Here is a 22,699-nt window from a genome sequence, read left to right on the forward strand (position 1 = left end):
CACTTGAAAATTTGGTCATTTTTGGCCAAAAACCATGGGCTTACCCCTTGGAAAAAAGTCGATTTTTGGACGAAATACAAATATTGTTTTAAAAGCTTCCAATCGAATCAGTGAGTCCCAAAATGACCCTTGAGACACTTTTTAGACCTCCCAAGGGAGCAGGGACAAAGAAATAGCCCACAAAAGATGAAGTCAGGGTGAGAGTTAACTGAGAAAATTCTTTGTTAGGGCGTTATTTGCACTTAAAAATGATTCCCAATGGATTTTTTTGACACGCCGAGACCCCTAGGGACATAAACAAGTGAAAAATGCCCACTTGAAAATTTGGTCATTTTTGGCCAAAAACCATGGGCTTACCCCTTGGAAAAAAGTCGATTTTTGGACGAAATACAAATATTGTTTTAAAAGCTTCCAATCGAATCAGTGAGTCCCAAAATGACCCTTGAGACACTTTTTAGACCTCCCAAGGGAGCAGGGACAAAGAAATAGCCCACAAAAGATGAAGTCAGGGTGAGAGTTAACTGAGAAAATTCTTTGTTAGGGCGTTATTTGCACTTAAAAATGATTCCCAATGGATTTTTTTGACACGCCGAGACCCGTAGGGACATAAACAAGTGAAAAATGCCAACTTGAAAATTTGGTCATTTTGGCCAAAAACCATGGGCTTACCCCTTGGAAAAAAGTCGATTTTTGGACGAAATACAAATATTGTTTTAAAAGCTTCCAATCGAATCAGTGAGTCCCAAAATGACCCTTGAGACACTTTTTAGACCTCCCAAGGGAGCAGGGACAAAGAAATAGCCCACAAAAGATGAAGTCAGGGTGAGAGTTAACTGAGAAAATTCTTTGTTAGGGCGTTATTTGCACTTAAAAATGATTCCCAATGGATTTTTTTGACACGCCGAGACCCCTAGGGACATAAACAAGTGAAAAATGCCCACTTGAAAATTTGGTCATTTTTGGCCAAAAACCATGGGCTTACCCCTTGGAAAAAAGTCGATTTTTGGACGAAATACAAATATTGTTTTAAAAGCTTCCAATCGAATCAGTGAGTCCCAAAATGACCCTTGAGACACTTTTTAGACCTCCCAAGGGAGCAGGGACAAAGAAATAGCCCACAAAAGATGAAGTCAGGGTGAGAGTTAACTGAGAAAATTCTTTGTTAGGGCGTTATTTGCACTTAAAAATGATTCCCAATGGATTTTTTTGACACGCCGAGACCCCTAGGGACATAAACAAGTGAAAAATGCCCACTTGAAAATTTGGTCATTTTTGGCCAAAAACCATGGGCTTACCCCTTGGAAAAAAGTCGATTTTTGGACGAAATACAAATATTGTTTTAAAAGCTTCCAATCGAATCAGTGAGTCCCAAAATGACCCTTGAGACACTTTTTAGACCTCCCAAGGGAGCAGGGACAAAGAAATAGCCCACAAAAGATGAAGTCAGGGTGAGAGTTAACTGAGAAAATTCTTTGTTAGGGCGTTATTTGCACTTAAAAATGATTCCCAATGGATTTTTTTGACACGCCGAGACCCCTAGGGACATAAACAAGTGAAAAATGCCCACTTGAAAATTTGGTCATTTTTGGCCAAAAACCATGGGCTTACCCCTTGGAAAAAAGTCGATTTTTGGACGAAATACAAATATTGTTTTAAAAGCTTCCAATCGAATCAGTGAGTCCCAAAATGACCCTTGAGACACTTTTTAGACCTCCCAAGGGAGCAGGGACAAAGAAATAGCCCACAAAAGATGAAGTCAGGGTGAGAGTTAACTGAGAAAATTCTTTGTTAGGTCGTTATTTGCACTTGAAAATGATTCCCAATGGATTTTTTTGACACGCCGAGACCCGTAGGGACTTAAACAAGTGAAAAATGCCCACTTGAAAATTTGGTCATTTTTAGCCAAAAACCATGGGCGTAACCCTTGGAAAAAAGTCGATTTTTGGACGAAATACAAATATTGTTTTAAAAGCTTCCAATCGAATCAGTGAGTCCCAAAATGACCCTTGAGACACTTTTTAGACCTCCCAAGGGAGCAGGGACAAAGAAATAGCCCACAAAAGATGAAGTCAGAGTGAGAGTTAACTGAGAAAATTCTTTGTTAGGGCGTTATTTGCACTTAAAAATGATTCCCAATGGATTTTTTTGACACGCCGAGACCCCTAGGGACATAAACAAGTGAAAAATGCCCACTTGAAAATTTGGTCATTTTTGGCCAAAAACCATGGGCTTACCCCTTGGAAAAAAGTCGATTTTTGGACGAAATACAAATATTGTTTTAAAAGCTTCCAATCGAATCAGTGAGTCCCAAAATGACCCTTGAGACACTTTTTAGACCTCCCAAGGGAGCAGGGACAAAGAAATAGCCCACAAAAGATGAAGTCAGGGTGAGAGTTAACTGAGAAAATTCTTTGTTATGGCGTTATTTGCACTTAAAAATGATTCCCAATGGATTTTTTTGACACGCCGAGACCCGTAGGGACATAAACAAGTGAAAAATGCCAACTTGAAAATTTGGTCATTTTGGCCAAAAACCATGGGCTTACCCCTTGGAAAAAAGTCGATTTTTGGACGAAATACAAATATTGTTTTAAAAGCTTCCAATCGAATCAGTGAGTCCCAAAATGACCCTTGAGACACTTTTTAGACCTCCCAAGGGAGCAGGGACAAAGAAATAGCCCACAAAAGATGAAGTCAGGGTGAGAGTTAACTGAGAAAATTCTTTGTTATGGCGTTATTTGCACTTAAAAATGATTCCCAATGGATTTTTTTGACACGCCGAGACCCCTAGGGACATAAACAAGTGAAAAATGCCAACTTGAAAATTTGGTCATTTTGGCCAAAAACCATGGGCTTACCCCTTGGAAAAAAGTCGATTTTTGGACGAAATACAAATATTGTTTTAAAAGCTTCCAATCGAATCAGTGAGTCCCAAAATGACCCTTGAGACACTTTTTAGACCTCCCAAGGGAGCAGGGACAAAGAAATAGCCCACAAAAGATGAAGTCAGGGTGAGAGTTAACTGAGAAAATTCTTTGTTAGGGCGTTATTTGCACTTAAAAATGATTCCCAATGGATTTTTTTGACACGCCGAGACCCCTAGGGACATAAACAAGTGAAAAATGCCCACTTGAAAATTTGGTCATTTTTGGCCAAAAACCATGGGCTTACCCCTTGGAAAAAAGTCGATTTTTGGACGAAATACAAATATTGTTTTAAAAGCTTCCAATCGAATCAGTGAGTCCCAAAATGACCCTTGAGACACTTTTTAGACCTCCCAAGGGAGCAGGGACAAAGAAATAGCCCACAAAAGATGAAGTCAGAGTGAGAGTTAACTGAGAAAATTCTTTGTTAGGGCGTTATTTGCACTTAAAAATGATTCCCAATGGATTTTTTTGACACGCCGAGACCCCTAGGGACATAAACAAGTGAAAAATGCCCACTTGAAAATTTGGTCATTTTTGGCCAAAAACCATGGGCTTACCCCTTGGAAAAAAGTCGATTTTTGGACGAAATACAAATATTGTTTTAAAAGCTTCCAATCGAATCAGTGAGTCCCAAAATGACCCTTGAGACACTTTTTAGACCTCCCAAGGGAGCAGGGACAAAGAAATAGCCCACAAAAGATGAAGTCAGAGTGAGAGTTAACTGAGAAAATTCTTTGTTAGGGCGTTATTTGCACTTAAAAATGATTCCCAATGGATTTTTTTGACACGCCGAGACCCGTAGGGACATAAACAAGTGAAAAATGCCAACTTGAAAATTTGGTCATTTTGGCCAAAAACCATGGGCTTACCCCTTGGAAAAAAGTCGATTTTTGGACGAAATACAAATATTGTTTTAAAAGCTTCCAATCGAATCAGTGAGTCCCAAAATGACCCTTGAGACACTTTTTAGACCTCCCAAGGGAGCAGGGACAAAGAAATAGCCCACAAAAGATGAAGTCAGGGTGAGAGTTAACTGAGAAAATTCTTTGTTAGGGCGTTATTTGCACTTAAAAATGATTCCCAATGGATTTTTTTGACACGCCGAGACCCCTAGGGACATAAACAAGTGAAAAATGCCCACTTGAAAATTTGGTCATTTTTGGCCAAAAACCACGGTTTACCCCTTGGAAAAAAGTCGATTTTTGGACGAAATACAAATATTGTTTTAAAAGCTTCCAATCGAATCAGTGAGTCCCAAAATGACCCTTGAGACACTTTTTAGACCTCCCAAGGGAGCAGGGACAAAGAAATAGCCCACAAAAGATGAAGTCAGGGTGAGAGTTAACTGAGAAAATTCTTTGTTAGGGCATTATTTGCACTTAAAAATGATTCCCAATGGATTTTTTTGACACGCCGAGACCCCTAGGGACATAAACAAGTGAAAAATGCCCACTTGAAAATTTGGTCATTTTTGGCCAAAAACCATGGGCTTACCCCTTGGAAAAAAGTCGATTTTTGGACGAAATACAAATATTGTTTTAAAAGCTTCCAATCGAATCAGTGAGTCCCAAAATGACCCTTGAGACACTTTTTAGACCTCCCAAGGGAGCAGGGACAAAGAAATAGCCCACAAAAGATGAAGTCAGGGTGAGAGTTAACTGAGAAAATTCTTTGTTAGGGCGTTATTTGCACTTAAAAATGATTCCCAATGGATTTTTTTGACACGCCGAGACCCCTAGGGACATAAACAAGTGAAAAATGCCCACTTGAAAATTTGGTCATTTTTGGCCAAAAACCATGGGCTTACCCCTTGGAAAAAAGTCGATTTTTGGACGAAATACAAATATTGTTTTAAAAGCTTCCAATCGAATCAGTGAGTCCCAAAATGACCCTTGAGACACTTTTTAGACCTCCCAAGGGAGCAGGGACAAAGAAATAGCCCACAAAAGATGAAGTCAGGGTGAGAGTTAACTGAGAAAATTCTTTGTTAGGGCGTTATTTGCACTTAAAAATGATTCCCAATGGATTTTTTTGACACGCCGAGACCCGTAGGGACATAAACAAGTGAAAAATGCCAACTTGAAAATTTGGTCATTTTGGCCAAAAACCATGGGCTTACCCCTTGGAAAAAAGTCGATTTTTGGACGAAATACAAATATTGTTTTAAAAGCTTCCAATCGAATCAGTGAGTCCCAAAATGACCCTTGAGACACTTTTTAGACCTCCCAAGGGAGCAGGGACAAAGAAATAGCCCACAAAAGATGAAGTCAGGGTGAGAGTTAACTGAGAAAATTCTTTGTTAGGGCGTTATTTGCACTTAAAAATGATTCCCAATGGATTTTTTTGACACGCCGAGACCCCTAGGGACATAAACAAGTGAAAAATGCCCACTTGAAAATTTGGTCATTTTTGGCCAAAAACCATGGGCTTACCCCTTGGAAAAAAGTCGATTTTTGGACGAAATACAAATATTGTTTTAAAAGCTTCCAATCGAATCAGTGAGTCCCAAAATGACCCTTGAGACACTTTTTAGACCTCCCAAGGGAGCAGGGACAAAGAAATAGCCCACAAAAGATGAAGTCAGGGTGAGAGTTAACTGAGAAAATTCTTTGTTAGGGCGTTATTTGCACTTAAAAATGATTCCCAATGGATTTTTTTGACACGCCGAGACCCCTAGGGACATAAACAAGTGAAAAATGCCCACTTGAAAATTTGGTCATTTTTGGCCAAAAACCATGGGCTTACCCCTTGGAAAAAAGTCGATTTTTGGACGAAATACAAATATTGTTTTAAAAGCTTCCAATCGAATCAGTGAGTCCCAAAATGACCCTTGAGACACTTTTTAGACCTCCCAAGGGAGCAGGGACAAAGAAATAGCCCACAAAAGATGAAGTCAGGGTGAGAGTTAACTGAGAAAATTCTTTGTTAGGGCGTTATTTGCACTTAAAAATGATTCCCAATGGATTTTTTTGACACGCCGAGACCCCTAGGGACATAAACAAGTGAAAAATGCCCACTTGAAAATTTGGTCATTTTTGGCCAAAAACCATGGGCTTACCCCTTGGAAAAAAGTCGATTTTTGGACGAAATACAAATATTGTTTTAAAAGCTTCCAATCGAATCAGTGAGTCCCAAAATGACCCTTGAGACACTTTTTAGACCTCCCAAGGGAGCAGGGACAAAGAAATAGCCCACAAAAGATGAAGTCAGGGTGAGAGTTAACTGAGAAAATTCTTTGTTAGGTCGTTATTTGCACTTGAAAATGATTCCCAATGGATTTTTTTGACACGCCGAGACCCGTAGGGACTTAAACAAGTGAAAAATGCCCACTTGAAAATTTGGTCATTTTTAGCCAAAAACCATGGGCGTAACCCTTGGAAAAAAGTCGATTTTTGGACGAAATACAAATATTGTTTTAAAAGCTTCCAATCGAATCAGTGAGTCCCAAAATGACCCTTGAGACACTTTTTAGACCTCCCAAGGGAGCAGGGACAAAGAAATAGCCCACAAAAGATGAAGTCAGAGTGAGAGTTAACTGAGAAAATTCTTTGTTAGGGCGTTATTTGCACTTAAAAATGATTCCCAATGGATTTTTTTGACACGCCGAGACCCCTAGGGACATAAACAAGTGAAAAATGCCCACTTGAAAATTTGGTCATTTTTGGCCAAAAACCATGGGCTTACCCCTTGGAAAAAAGTCGATTTTTGGACGAAATACAAATATTGTTTTAAAAGCTTCCAATCGAATCAGTGAGTCCCAAAATGACCCTTGAGACACTTTTTAGACCTCCCAAGGGAGCAGGGACAAAGAAATAGCCCACAAAAGATGAAGTCAGGGTGAGAGTTAACTGAGAAAATTCTTTGTTATGGCGTTATTTGCACTTAAAAATGATTCCCAATGGATTTTTTTGACACGCCGAGACCCGTAGGGACATAAACAAGTGAAAAATGCCAACTTGAAAATTTGGTCATTTTGGCCAAAAACCATGGGCTTACCCCTTGGAAAAAAGTCGATTTTTGGACGAAATACAAATATTGTTTTAAAAGCTTCCAATCGAATCAGTGAGTCCCAAAATGACCCTTGAGACACTTTTTAGACCTCCCAAGGGAGCAGGGACAAAGAAATAGCCCACAAAAGATGAAGTCAGGGTGAGAGTTAACTGAGAAAATTCTTTGTTAGGGCGTTATTTGCACTTAAAAATGATTCCCAATGGATTTTTTTGACACGCCGAGACCCCTAGGGACATAAACAAGTGAAAAATGCCCACTTGAAAATTTGGTCATTTTTGGCCAAAAACCATGGGCTTACCCCTTGGAAAAAAGTCGATTTTTGGACGAAATACAAATATTGTTTTAAAAGCTTCCAATCGAATCAGTGAGTCCCAAAATGACCCTTGAGACACTTTTTAGACCTCCCAAGGGAGCAGGGACAAAGAAATAGCCCACAAAAGATGAAGTCAGGGTGAGAGTTAACTGAGAAAATTCTTTGTTAGGGCGTTATTTGCACTTAAAAATGATTCCCAATGGATTTTTTTGACACGCCGAGACCCCTAGGGACATAAACAAGTGAAAAATGCCCACTTGAAAATTTGGTCATTTTTGGCCAAAAACCATGGGCTTACCCCTTGGAAAAAAGTCGATTTTTGGACGAAATACAAATATTGTTTTAAAAGCTTCCAATCGAATCAGTGAGTCCCAAAATGACCCTTGAGACACTTTTTAGACCTCCCAAGGGAGCAGGGACAAAGAAATAGCCCACAAAAGATGAAGTCAGGGTGAGAGTTAACTGAGAAAATTCTTTGTTAGGGCGTTATTTGCACTTAAAAATGATTCCCAATGGATTTTTTTGACACGCCGAGACCCCTAGGGACATAAACAAGTGAAAAATGCCCACTTGAAAATTTGGTCATTTTTGGCCAAAAACCATGGGCTTACCCCTTGGAAAAAAGTCGATTTTTGGACGAAATACAAATATTGTTTTAAAAGCTTCCAATCGAATCAGTGAGTCCCAAAATGACCCTTGAGACACTTTTTAGACCTCCCAAGGGAGCAGGGACAAAGAAATAGCCCACAAAAGATGAAGTCAGGGTGAGAGTTAACTGAGAAAATTCTTTGTTAGGTCGTTATTTGCACTTGAAAATGATTCCCAATGGATTTTTTTGACACGCCGAGACCCGTAGGGACTTAAACAAGTGAAAAATGCCCACTTGAAAATTTGGTCATTTTTAGCCAAAAACCATGGGCGTAACCCTTGGAAAAAAGTCGATTTTTGGACGAAATACAAATATTGTTTTAAAAGCTTCCAATCGAATCAGTGAGTCCCAAAATGACCCTTGAGACACTTTTTAGACCTCCCAAGGGAGCAGGGACAAAGAAATAGCCCACAAAAGATGAAGTCAGAGTGAGAGTTAACTGAGAAAATTCTTTGTTAGGGCGTTATTTGCACTTAAAAATGATTCCCAATGGATTTTTTTGACACGCCGAGACCCCTAGGGACATAAACAAGTGAAAAATGCCCACTTGAAAATTTGGTCATTTTTGGCCAAAAACCATGGGCTTACCCCTTGGAAAAAAGTCGATTTTTGGACGAAATACAAATATTGTTTTAAAAGCTTCCAATCGAATCAGTGAGTCCCAAAATGACCCTTGAGACACTTTTTAGACCTCCCAAGGGAGCAGGGACAAAGAAATAGCCCACAAAAGATGAAGTCAGGGTGAGAGTTAACTGAGAAAATTCTTTGTTAGGTCGTTATTTGCACTTGAAAATGATTCCCAATGGATTTTTTTGACACGCCGAGACCCGTAGGGACTTAAACAAGTGAAAAATGCCCACTTGAAAATTTGGTCATTTTTAGCCAAAAACCATGGGCGTAACCCTTGGAAAAAAGTCGATTTTTGGACGAAATACAAATATTGTTTTAAAAGCTTCCAATCGAATCAGTGAGTCCCAAAATGACCCTTGAGACACTTTTTAGACCTCCCAAGGGAGCAGGGACAAAGAAATAGCCCACAAAAGATGAAGTCAGAGTGAGAGTTAACTGAGAAAATTCTTTGTTAGGGCGTTATTTGCACTTAAAAATGATTCCCAATGGATTTTTTTGACACGCCGAGACCCCTAGGGACATAAACAAGTGAAAAATGCCCACTTGAAAATTTGGTCATTTTTGGCCAAAAACCATGGGCTTACCCCTTGGAAAAAAGTCGATTTTTGGACGAAATACAAATATTGTTTTAAAAGCTTCCAATCGAATCAGTGAGTCCCAAAATGACCCTTGAGACACTTTTTAGACCTCCCAAGGGAGCAGGGACAAAGAAATAGCCCACAAAAGATGAAGTCAGGGTGAGAGTTAACTGAGAAAATTCTTTGTTAGGGCGTTATTTGCACTTAAAAATGATTCCCAATGGATTTTTTTGACACGCCGAGACCCCTAGGGACATAAACAAGTGAAAAATGCCCACTTGAAAATTTGGTCATTTTTGGCCAAAAACCATGGGCTTACCCCTTGGAAAAAAGTCGATTTTTGGACGAAATACAAATATTGTTTTAAAAGCTTCCAATCGAATCAGTGAGTCCCAAAATGACCCTTGAGACACTTTTTAGACCTCCCAAGGGAGCAGGGACAAAGAAATAGCCCACAAAAGATGAAGTCAGGGTGAGAGTTAACTGAGAAAATTCTTTGTTAGGTCGTTATTTGCACTTGAAAATGATTCCCAATGGATTTTTTTGACACGCCGAGACCCGTAGGGACTTAAACAAGTGAAAAATGCCCACTTGAAAATTTGGTCATTTTTAGCCAAAAACCATGGGCGTAACCCTTGGAAAAAAGTCGATTTTTGGACGAAATACAAATATTGTTTTAAAAGCTTCCAATCGAATCAGTGAGTCCCAAAATGACCCTTGAGACACTTTTTAGACCTCCCAAGGGAGCAGGGACAAAGAAATAGCCCACAAAAGATGAAGTCAGAGTGAGAGTTAACTGAGAAAATTCTTTGTTAGGGCGTTATTTGCACTTAAAAATGATTCCCAATGGATTTTTTTGACACGCCGAGACCCCTAGGGACATAAACAAGTGAAAAATGCCCACTTGAAAATTTGGTCATTTTTGGCCAAAAACCATGGGCTTACCCCTTGGAAAAAAGTCGATTTTTGGACGAAATACAAATATTGTTTTAAAAGCTTCCAATCGAATCAGTGAGTCCCAAAATGACCCTTGAGACACTTTTTAGACCTCCCAAGGGAGCAGGGACAAAGAAATAGCCCACAAAAGATGAAGTCAGGGTGAGAGTTAACTGAGAAAATTCTTTGTTAGGGCGTTATTTGCACTTAAAAATGATTCCCAATGGATTTTTTTGACACGCCGAGACCCCTAGGGACATAAACAAGTGAAAAATGCCCACTTGAAAATTTGGTCATTTTTGGCCAAAAACCATGGGCTTACCCCTTGGAAAAAAGTCGATTTTTGGACGAAATACAAATATTGTTTTAAAAGCTTCCAATCGAATCAGTGAGTCCCAAAATGACCCTTGAGACACTTTTTAGACCTCCCAAGGGAGCAGGGACAAAGAAATAGCCCACAAAAGATGAAGTCAGGGTGAGAGTTAACTGAGAAAATTCTTTGTTAGGTCGTTATTTGCACTTGAAAATGATTCCCAATGGATTTTTTTGACACGCCGAGACCCGTAGGGACTTAAACAAGTGAAAAATGCCCACTTGAAAATTTGGTCATTTTTAGCCAAAAACCATGGGCGTAACCCTTGGAAAAAAGTCGATTTTTGGACGAAATACAAATATTGTTTTAAAAGCTTCCAATCGAATCAGTGAGTCCCAAAATGACCCTTGAGACACTTTTTAGACCTCCCAAGGGAGCAGGGACAAAGAAATAGCCCACAAAAGATGAAGTCAGAGTGAGAGTTAACTGAGAAAATTCTTTGTTAGGGCGTTATTTGCACTTAAAAATGATTCCCAATGGATTTTTTTGACACGCCGAGACCCCTAGGGACATAAACAAGTGAAAAATGCCCACTTGAAAATTTGGTCATTTTTGGCCAAAAACCATGGGCTTACCCCTTGGAAAAAAGTCGATTTTTGGACGAAATACAAATATTGTTTTAAAAGCTTCCAATCGAATCAGTGAGTCCCAAAATGACCCTTGAGACACTTTTTAGACCTCCCAAGGGAGCAGGGACAAAGAAATAGCCCACAAAAGATGAAGTCAGGGTGAGAGTTAACTGAGAAAATTCTTTGTTAGGTCGTTATTTGCACTTGAAAATGATTCCCAATGGATTTTTTTGACACGCCGAGACCCGTAGGGACTTAAACAAGTGAAAAATGCCCACTTGAAAATTTGGTCATTTTTAGCCAAAAACCATGGGCGTAACCCTTGGAAAAAAGTCGATTTTTGGACGAAATACAAATATTGTTTTAAAAGCTTCCAATCGAATCAGTGAGTCCCAAAATGACCCTTGAGACACTTTTTAGACCTCCCAAGGGAGCAGGGACAAAGAAATAGCCCACAAAAGATGAAGTCAGAGTGAGAGTTAACTGAGAAAATTCTTTGTTAGGGCGTTATTTGCACTTAAAAATGATTCCCAATGGATTTTTTTGACACGCCGAGACCCCTAGGGACATAAACAAGTGAAAAATGCCCACTTGAAAATTTGGTCATTTTTGGCCAAAAACCATGGGCTTACCCCTTGGAAAAAAGTCGATTTTTGGACGAAATACAAATATTGTTTTAAAAGCTTCCAATCGAATCAGTGAGTCCCAAAATGACCCTTGAGACACTTTTTAGACCTCCCAAGGGAGCAGGGACAAAGAAATAGCCCACAAAAGATGAAGTCAGGGTGAGAGTTAACTGAGAAAATTCTTTGTTAGGGCGTTATTTGCACTTAAAAATGATTCCCAATGGATTTTTTTGACACGCCGAGACCCGTAGGGACATAAACAAGTGAAAAATGCCAACTTGAAAATTTGGTCATTTTGGCCAAAAACCATGGGCTTACCCCTTGGAAAAAAGTCGATTTTTGGACGAAATACAAATATTGTTTTAAAAGCTTCCAATCGAATCAGTGAGTCCCAAAATGACCCTTGAGACACTTTTTAGACCTCCCAAGGGAGCAGGGACAAAGAAATAGCCCACAAAAGATGAAGTCAGGGTGAGAGTTAACTGAGAAAATTCTTTGTTAGGGCGTTATTTGCACTTAAAAATGATTCCCAATGGATTTTTTTGACACGCCGAGACCCCTAGGGACATAAACAAGTGAAAAATGCCCACTTGAAAATTTGGTCATTTTTGGCCAAAAACCATGGGCTTACCCCTTGGAAAAAAGTCGATTTTTGGACGAAATACAAATATTGTTTTAAAAGCTTCCAATCGAATCAGTGAGTCCCAAAATGACCCTTGAGACACTTTTTAGACCTCCCAAGGGAGCAGGGACAAAGAAATAGCCCACAAAAGATGAAGTCAGGGTGAGAGTTAACTGAGAAAATTCTTTGTTAGGGCATTATTTGCACTTAAAAATGATTCCCAATGGATTTTTTTGACACGCCGAGACCCCTAGGGACATAAACAAGTGAAAAATGCCCACTTGAAAATTTGGTCATTTTTGGCCAAAAACCATGGGCTTACCCCTTGGAAAAAAGTCGATTTTTGGACGAAATACAAATATTGTTTTAAAAGCTTCCAATCGAATCAGTGAGTCCCAAAATGACCCTTGAGACACTTTTTAGACCTCCCAAGGGAGCAGGGACAAAGAAATAGCCCACAAAAGATGAAGTCAGGGTGAGAGTTAACTGAGAAAATTCTTTGTTAGGGCGTTATTTGCACTTAAAAATGATTCCCAATGGATTTTTTTGACACGCCGAGACCCCTAGGGACATAAACAAGTGAAAAATGCCCACTTGAAAATTTGGTCATTTTTGGCCAAAAACCATGGGCTTACCCCTTGGAAAAAAGTCGATTTTTGGACGAAATACAAATATTGTTTTAAAAGCTTCCAATCGAATCAGTGAGTCCCAAAATGACCCTTGAGACACTTTTTAGACCTCCCAAGGGAGCAGGGACAAAGAAATAGCCCACAAAAGATGAAGTCAGGGTGAGAGTTAACTGAGAAAATTCTTTGTTAGGGCGTTATTTGCACTTAAAAATGATTCCCAATGGATTTTTTTGACACGCCGAGACCCGTAGGGACATAAACAAGTGAAAAATGCCAACTTGAAAATTTGGTCATTTTGGCCAAAAACCATGGGCTTACCCCTTGGAAAAAAGTCGATTTTTGGACGAAATACAAATATTGTTTTAAAAGCTTCCAATCGAATCAGTGAGTCCCAAAATGACCCTTGAGACACTTTTTAGACCTCCCAAGGGAGCAGGGACAAAGAAATAGCCCACAAAAGATGAAGTCAGGGTGAGAGTTAACTGAGAAAATTCTTTGTTAGGGCGTTATTTGCACTTAAAAATGATTCCCAATGGATTTTTTTGACACGCCGAGACCCCTAGGGACATAAACAAGTGAAAAATGCCCACTTGAAAATTTGGTCATTTTTGGCCAAAAACCATGGGCTTACCCCTTGGAAAAAAGTCGATTTTTGGACGAAATACAAATATTGTTTTAAAAGCTTCCAATCGAATCAGTGAGTCCCAAAATGACCCTTGAGACACTTTTTAGACCTCCCAAGGGAGCAGGGACAAAGAAATAGCCCACAAAAGATGAAGTCAGGGTGAGAGTTAACTGAGAAAATTCTTTGTTAGGGCGTTATTTGCACTTAAAAATGATTCCCAATGGATTTTTTTGACACGCCGAGACCCCTAGGGACATAAACAAGTGAAAAATGCCCACTTGAAAATTTGGTCATTTTTGGCCAAAAACCATGGGCTTACCCCTTGGAAAAAAGTCGATTTTTGGACGAAATACAAATATTGTTTTAAAAGCTTCCAATCGAATCAGTGAGTCCCAAAATGACCCTTGAGACACTTTTTAGACCTCCCAAGGGAGCAGGGACAAAGAAATAGCCCACAAAAGATGAAGTCAGGGTGAGAGTTAACTGAGAAAATTCTTTGTTAGGGCGTTATTTGCACTTAAAAATGATTCCCAATGGATTTTTTTGACACGCCGAGACCCCTAGGGACATAAACAAGTGAAAAATGCCCACTTGAAAATTTGGTCATTTTTGGCCAAAAACCATGGGCTTACCCCTTGGAAAAAAGTCGATTTTTGGACGAAATACAAATATTGTTTTAAAAGCTTCCAATCGAATCAGTGAGTCCCAAAATGACCCTTGAGACACTTTTTAGACCTCCCAAGGGAGCAGGGACAAAGAAATAGCCCACAAAAGATGAAGTCAGGGTGAGAGTTAACTGAGAAAATTCTTTGTTAGGTCGTTATTTGCACTTGAAAATGATTCCCAATGGATTTTTTTGACACGCCGAGACCCGTAGGGACTTAAACAAGTGAAAAATGCCCACTTGAAAATTTGGTCATTTTTAGCCAAAAACCATGGGCGTAACCCTTGGAAAAAAGTCGATTTTTGGACGAAATACAAATATTGTTTTAAAAGCTTCCAATCGAATCAGTGAGTCCCAAAATGACCCTTGAGACACTTTTTAGACCTCCCAAGGGAGCAGGGACAAAGAAATAGCCCACAAAAGATGAAGTCAGGGTGAGAGTTAACTGAGAAAATTCTTTGTTAGGGCGTTATTTGCACTTAAAAATGATTCCCAATGGATTTTTTTGACACGCCGAGACCCCTAGGGACATAAACAAGTGAAAAATGCCCACTTGAAAATTTGGTCATTTTTGGCCAAAAACCATGGGCTTACCCCTTGGAAAAAAGTCGATTTTTGGACGAAATACAAATATTGTTTTAAAAGCTTCCAATCGAATCAGTGAGTCCCAAAATGACCCTTGAGACACTTTTTAGACCTCCCAAGGGAGCAGGGACAAAGAAATAGCCCACAAAAGATGAAGTCAGGGTGAGAGTTAACTGAGAAAATTCTTTGTTAGGGCGTTATTTGCACTTAAAAATGATTCCCAATGGATTTTTTTGACACGCCGAGACCCCTAGGGACATAAACAAGTGAAAAATGCCCACTTGAAAATTTGGTCATTTTTGGCCAAAAACCATGGGCTTACCCCTTGGAAAAAAGTCGATTTTTGGACGAAATACAAATATTGTTTTAAAAGCTTCCAATCGAATCAGTGAGTCCCAAAATGACCCTTGAGACACTTTTTAGACCTCCCAAGGGAGCAGGGACAAAGAAATAGCCCACAAAAGATGAAGTCAGGGTGAGAGTTAACTGAGAAAATTCTTTGTTAGGGCATTATTTGCACTTAAAAATGATTCCCAATGGATTTTTTTGACACGCCGAGACCCCTAGGGACATAAACAAGTGAAAAATGCCCACTTGAAAATTTGGTCATTTTTGGCCAAAAACCATGGGCTTACCCCTTGGAAAAAAGTCGATTTTTGGACGAAATACAAATATTGTTTTAAAAGCTTCCAATCGAATCAGTGAGTCCCAAAATGACCCTTGAGACACTTTTTAGACCTCCCAAGGGAGCAGGGACAAAGAAATAGCCCACAAAAGATGAAGTCAGGGTGAGAGTTAACTGAGAAAATTCTTTGTTAGGGCGTTATTTGCACTTAAAAATGATTCCCAATGGATTTTTTTGACACGCCGAGACCCCTAGGGACATAAACAAGTGAAAAATGCCCACTTGAAAATTTGGTCATTTTTGGCCAAAAACCATGGGCTTACCCCTTGGAAAAAAGTCGATTTTTGGACGAAATACAAATATTGTTTTAAAAGCTTCCAATCGAATCAGTGAGTCCCAAAATGACCCTTGAGACACTTTTTAGACCTCCCAAGGGAGCAGGGACAAAGAAATAGCCCACAAAAGATGAAGTCAGGGTGAGAGTTAACTGAGAAAATTCTTTGTTAGGGCGTTATTTGCACTTAAAAATGATTCCCAATGGATTTTTTTGACACGCCGAGACCCGTAGGGACATAAACAAGTGAAAAATGCCAACTTGAAAATTTGGTCATTTTGGCCAAAAACCATGGGCTTACCCCTTGGAAAAAAGTCGATTTTTGGACGAAATACAAATATTGTTTTAAAAGCTTCCAATCGAATCAGTGAGTCCCAAAATGACCCTTGAGACACTTTTTAGACCTCCCAAGGGAGCAGGGACAAAGAAATAGCCCACAAAAGATGAAGTCAGGGTGAGAGTTAACTGAGAAAATTCTTTGTTAGGGCGTTATTTGCACTTAAAAATGATTCCCAATGGATTTTTTTGACACGCCGAGACCCCTAGGGACATAAACAAGTGAAAAATGCCCACTTGAAAATTTGGTCATTTTTGGCCAAAAACCATGGGCTTACCCCTTGGAAAAAAGTCGATTTTTGGACGAAATACAAATATTGTTTTAAAAGCTTCCAATCGAATCAGTGAGTCCCAAAATGACCCTTGAGACACTTTTTAGACCTCCCAAGGGAGCAGGGACAAAGAAATAGCCCACAAAAGATGAAGTCAGGGTGAGAGTTAACTGAGAAAATTCTTTGTTAGGGCGTTATTTGCACTTAAAAATGATTCCCAATGGATTTTTTTGACACGCCGAGACCCCTAGGGACATAAACAAGTGAAAAATGCCCACTTGAAAATTTGGTCATTTTTGGCCAAAAACCATGGGCTTACCCCTTGGAAAAAAGTCGATTTTTGGACGAAATACAAATATTGTTTTAAAAGCTTCCAATCGAATCAGTGAGTCCCAAAATGACCCTTGAGACACTTTTTAGACCTCCCAAGGGAGCAGGGACAAAGAAATAGCCCACAAAAGATGAAGTCAGGGTGAGAGTTAACTGAGAAAATTCTTTGTTAGGGCGTTATTTGCACTTAAAAATGATTCCCAATGGATTTTTTTGACACGCCGAGACCCCTAGGGACATAAACAAGTGAAAAATGCCCACTTGAAAATTTGGTCATTTTTGGCCAAAAACCATGGGCTTACCCCTTGGAAAAAAGTCGATTTTTGGACGAAATACAAATATTGTTTTAAAAGCTTCCAATCGAATCAGTGAGTCCCAAAATGACCCTTGAGACACTTTTTAGACCTCCCAAGGGAGCAGGGACAAAGAAATAGCCCACAAAAGATGAAGTCAGGGTGAGAGTTAACTGAGAAAATTCTTTGTTAGGTCGTTATTTGCACTTGAAAATGATTCCCAATGGATTTTTTTGACACGCCGAGACCCGTAGGGACTTAAACAAGTGAAAAATGCCCACTTGAAAATTTGGTCATTTTTAGCCAAAAACCATGGGCGTAACCCTTGGAAAAAAGTCGATTTTTGGACGAAATACAAATATTGTTTTAAAAGCTTCCAATCGAATCAGTGAGTCCCAAAATGACCCTTGAGACACTTTTTAGACCTCCCAAGGGAGCAGGGACAAAGAAATAGCCCACAAAAGATGAAGTCAGAGTGAGAGTTAACTGAGAAAATTCTTTGTTAGGGCGTTATTTGCACTTAAAAATGATTCCCAATGGATTTTTTTGACACGCCGAGACCCCTAGGGACATAAACAAGTGAAAAATGCCCACTTGAAAATTTGGTCATTTTTGGCCAAAAACCATGGGCTTACCCCTTGGAAAAAAGTCGATTTTTGGACGAAATACAAATATTGTTTTAAAAGCTTCCAATCGAATCAGTGAGTCCCAAAATGACCCTTGAGACACTTTTTAGACCTCCCAAGGGAGCAGGGACAAAGAAATAGCCCACAAAAGATGAAGTCAGAGTGAGAGTTAACTGAGAAAATTCTTTGTTAGGGCGTTATTTGCACTTAAAAATGATTCCCAATGGATTTTTTTGACACGCCGAGACCCCTAGGGACATAAACAAGTGAAAAATGCCCACTTGAAAATTTGGTCATTTTTGGCCAAAAACCATGGGCTTACCCCTTGGAAAAAAGTCGATTTTTGGACGAAATACAAATATTGTTTTAAAAGCTTCCAATCGAATCAGTGAGTCCCAAAATGACCCTTGAGACACTTTTTAGACCTCCCAAGGGAGCAGGGACAAAGAAATAGCCCACAAAAGATGAAGTCAGGGTGAGAGTTAACTGAGAAAATTCTTTGTTAGGGCGTTATTTGCACTTAAAAATGATTCCCAATGGATTTTTTGACACGCCGAGACCCCTAGGGACATAAACAAGTGAAACATGCCCACTTGAAAATTTGGTCATTTTTGGCCAAAAACCATGGGCTTACCCCTTGGAAAAAAGTCGATTTTTGGACGAAATACAAATATTGTTTTAAAAGCTTCCAATCGAATCAGTGAGTCCCAAAATGACCCTTGAGACACTTTTTAGACCTCCCAAGGGAGCAGGGACAAAGAAATAGCCCACAAAAGATGAAGTCAGGGTGAGAGTTAACTGAGAAAATTCTTTGTTAGGGCGTTATTTGCACTTAAAAATGATTCCCAATGGATTTTTTTGACACGCCGAGACCCCTAGGGACATAAACAAGTGAAAAATGCCCACTTGAAAATTTGGTCATTTTTGGCCAAAAACCATGGGCTTACCCCTTGGAAAAAAGTCGATTTTTGGACGAAATACAAATATTGTTTTAAAAGCTTCCAATCGAATCAGTGAGTCCCAAAATGACCCTTGAGACACTTTTTAGACCTCCCAAGGGAGCAGGGACAAAGAAATAGCCCACAAAAGATGAAGTCAGGGTGAGAGTTAACTGAGAAAATTCTTTGTTAGGTCGTTATTTGCACTTGAAAATGATTCCCAATGGATTTTTTTGACACGCCGAGACCCGTAGGGACTTAAACAAGTGAAAAATGCCCACTTGAAAATTTGGTCATTTTTAGCCAAAAACCATGGGCGTAACCCTTGGAAAAAAGTCGATTTTTGGACGAAATACAAATATTGTTTTAAAAGCTTCCAATCGAATCAGTGAGTCCCAAAATGACCCTTGAGACACTTTTTAGACCTCCCAAGGGAGCAGGGACAAAGAAATAGCCCACAAAAGATGAAGTCAGAGTGAGAGTTAACTGAGAAAATTCTTTGTTAGGGCGTTATTTGCACTTAAAAATGATTCCCAATGGATTTTTTTGACACGCCGAGACCCCTAGGGACATAAACAAGTGAAAAATGCCCACTTGAAAATTTGGTCATTTTTGGCCAAAAACCATGGGCTTACCCCTTGGAAAAAAGTCGATTTTTGGACGAAATACAAATATTGTTTTAAAAGCTTCCAATCGAATCAGTGAGTCCCAAAATGACCCTTGAGACACTTTTTAGACCTCCCAAGGGAGCAGGGACAAAGAAATAGCCCACAAAAGATGAAGTCAGGGTGAGAGTTAACTGAGAAAATTCTTTGTTAGGTCGTTATTTGCACTTGAAAATGATTCCCAATGGATTTTTTTGACACGCCGAGACCCGTAGGGACTTAAACAAGTGAAAAATGCCCACTTGAAAATTTGGTCATTTTTAGCCAAAAACCATGGGCGTAACCCTTGGAAAAAAGTCGATTTTTGGACGAAATACAAATATTGTTTTAAAAGCTTCCAATCGAATCAGTGAGTCCCAAAATGACCCTTGAGACACTTTTTAGACCTCCCAAGGGAGCAGGGACAAAGAAATAGCCCACAAAAGATGAAGTCAGAGTGAGAGTTAACTGAGAAAATTCTTTGTTAGGGCGTTATTTGCACTTAAAAATGATTCCCAATGGATTTTTTTGACACGCCGAGACCCCTAGGGACATAAACAAGTGAAAAATGCCAAGTTGAAAATTTGGCGATTTTTGGCCAAAAACCATGGGTTTTCCCCTTGGACATAAGTCGATTTTTGTACGAAATAGATATATTGTTTTATAAAATTTTTGGACGAATTACAAAGGTTGTTTGGTGTAACTTGGGGTTTGACTAAATTAGGTATATAACAAGTTTGAAGTTCAAGTTTACTTTAAAATTCATAAATTTAGCAAAAAAGGAGAGAATGGCCCGCAGGTAGGAAGAGCTAATCTAGGCAAGCCAGACTTACAACTGTTTAAGGATAAATTTAATATTATTATAGTTATTACAATCAAAGACAGAAGTAATAGAATTTAGGGGAGCTAGTTAGAGAACAAGGAGTAACACACACACACAAAAGAAAAAAGTCTAAAAATTAACGAAAAAGAGAACTTAACGAGTTGAACTCATTGGCGAGACCTATTTTCTGTACTATGATAGGCGTTTCAATATAGTCATTTTCATTTACTAAAATATTGAGAAGCCGGCGAATTTCTCCTTTGCATTTTTTCTTTGGTAAATCTCTTATGCGACGCGGTATATCATTCCACAGTCTTACGCCAAATCGCGGAAAAGAACGTTTATGTATTGCCAGAGGTGGATGATCGAGTTTTAAATGGACATTAATTGATAGTTTTTCGAAACAGTTTCAGGATGTTTATAGGCGTGTTACTGTTATTAATTCCGTGCATTAAGTTGGAAACAGACTCGTATTTTATACTTTTTAGGGGGTTCAGTCTTTAATTCTTTACCTTTAACTATCAGGCAGATTGACCGTAGGGCACTTTTTAAGAAATCTTTAGATGAATGTTTTCTCGTTAGTGTTAGTTTTATGGTTTCTGTTAAGTCGTTTTTAATTGCATTCAGTTTCAATTAATTACTAGTTAATTTCTTCTTCTTCTTCTTATTATTATTATTATTATTGTGATGATGATAATGATGAAGATTTTTAACAGGATCCCTTTGATAACAGTACTGATGTGTTACCCTGTAAAAATATTCGGTTTTTATTATTGTTATTATTATAACTAATTTTTCAAAACTATTATGTGCTCGGTCACGTCACAAACGAAACGGAGGTGGACGATTACATCACGAAATTCCTCACTAGTGGTCCCAAAAATTATGGCTGCTTCACTCACAAGGAAAAAGTGGAGAGCAAAGTGGGAGGTTTTCGGCTCAACAATGAGAGAAAAGCCAAGTTGAATTGACGTCATGCGGGAGAACGTATTAAACGAAATTACACCAGACCCAAGTGTGAAATCCAATCAGATAACGGCTTTTTATTATTAGCAGTATTTTTAACCAATATCGTACTCAGAGTCCTCAAGCTCTTTGGCAGCGGTTGCTGGAAACTGTTGAGAGCCACCTTAATCGACGTATTAGTTTCCTTAATAACGAGACACTGTGACATTTACGCATGCACGCAATCGTGCCTTTTCACTGTTAAGACAAGCCACACTCATCATTGAGCAATAATTAAAAATTAACCACCATATTTCAAAGGAAATATTCTTTCCATAATTTAATGATTTTAAATTTCCCCGTGAAACATAATTCATTTAGAAAAAAATATATTGTCAAGTTGTTACACTCAGCTTTCGAGCATGCAGAAAACGTAACGCGAGATAATTACACGTTTCACCATTGCTTGCAGTTCTAGACGTCCCAGAAATTAAATCTTGAATGGAAACTATTGTGCAGCACTTGTTTGTACTATACAAGATGATTGTAACGATGAGATTGGGGAGGAAATCCTGAAGAGTGACCATTCAAATGAAAGCTACTGAGCAGTACTTTCCTGTGGTGCTGTTTATTATGTTTTACAAGGTTATTCTAACTTATGAGTTTGTGGATAAAATCTTAAAGTGTGACCATTCAAATGAAAGCTACTGAGCAGTACTTTCCTGTGGTGCTGTTTTTTTTTTTGTTTAACAATGTTATTCTAACTTCTTAGTCTGTGGATAAAATCCTGAAGTGTGACCATTCATATGGAAGATACCGAGCAGTACTTTTCTACGGTGCTATTTATTATGCTGTACAAGGTGCTTCTAACTTGACTCTGTGAAAACAAAAAAAAAAAAACGTGAATATTTAAATGTAGTTCACGATGCTATACAAGGCGGCACTGGCTGATACACTCAGATAAAAGTGTGACCACGGCAAAAAAACTACTGAGGGAACTGTAACAACGCAAGCAGGCTTCACGTCATGCACTCCCAAAGAGATTGCGTGACGAGCACAATTTGCACAGAAAGATATTCTTAGTTTGTACTTGGTACTTCTGGGAAGAATAGAGTTGAACACGCAGAGTTTAACAGTTAATGTGTTTGACTCAGCAAAGGAAAACTCCTTTCATTTCATTGTTGAATTTCTTGAATTAAAAACACGTGATTGAACACAAAACACGTTTGTCTAAATGTCATGTATTGATGCTTTGGGTCTTGGTGGTGATACTGGACTGACCGCTGGCCCAGGTTTCGTTTGTTCACTATCAGTTGCTTCCTCCCCAGGACCTTCCTCGGACTTTTCCAACTGCTTGGGACCTGGATCGGTTGGTGTCGAGGACCGAGATCCCTGGGGCGATGAGCGCGGTCGAGATGAAAGAGCAGGACTGGGCGCTAGAATGATTGGTACTGTACTGGGACGCACATTGTCAGCTAAAGAACCGAGGCTTGTTGGAGAGCTGCTCCTGTTGGTAAGTGAAGGTAACGGGGGCTGTAATACCACACAGACCTGCTGTTTTCCCCCACCCGGAGGTGATGAGATGCTACTGCTTCCCTGCCTGAGAGGTGTGGGACCCTCAGAATCTGGTTTGTCTGTTTTTTCCAGTTTATCTGCAAGGAAGAAAAACCATAATATAACCAGTCTACCACGGAAAAACTTGTCCATGCTTTTATTACATCTAAATTGGACTCGTGTAACAGCTTACTTGCTGGTCTCCCGGATTCCGAATTGTCCAAATTACAGTCTGTTCAGAA

At 39.2% G+C, this 22,699-nt stretch overlaps 1 protein-coding gene across 2 annotated transcripts in view; it reads right to left on the reverse strand.

Annotated features, from left to right (window-relative positions):
- The window catches only part of LOC146455756 (Golgi-specific brefeldin A-resistance guanine nucleotide exchange factor 1-like), a 111,329-nt gene that overhangs the window by 53,839 nt on the left and 34,791 nt on the right, over positions 1–22,699 (reverse strand). Inside the window, exon 34 of one of the 2 annotated variants that reach the window (XR_014858953.1) lies at positions 21,669–22,555. Coding sequence is in view for 1 of the 2 variants with exons in the window: in XM_085093866.1 (XP_084949992.1) it covers positions 22,134–22,555 (422 nt within the window). In the remaining variant the exon portion in view is untranslated. Of the gene's footprint in view, positions 1–20,981; positions 22,556–22,699 lie in introns of those variants that run through there. The other variant, XM_085093866.1, reaches the window with a different exon arrangement.

This window comes from Pavona decussata, unplaced genomic scaffold (genome assembly GCF_977016875.1).
Source record: "Pavona decussata unplaced genomic scaffold, jaPavDecu1.1 SCAFFOLD_270, whole genome shotgun sequence".
Taxonomy (NCBI): domain Eukaryota; kingdom Metazoa; phylum Cnidaria; class Anthozoa; order Scleractinia; family Agariciidae; genus Pavona; species Pavona decussata.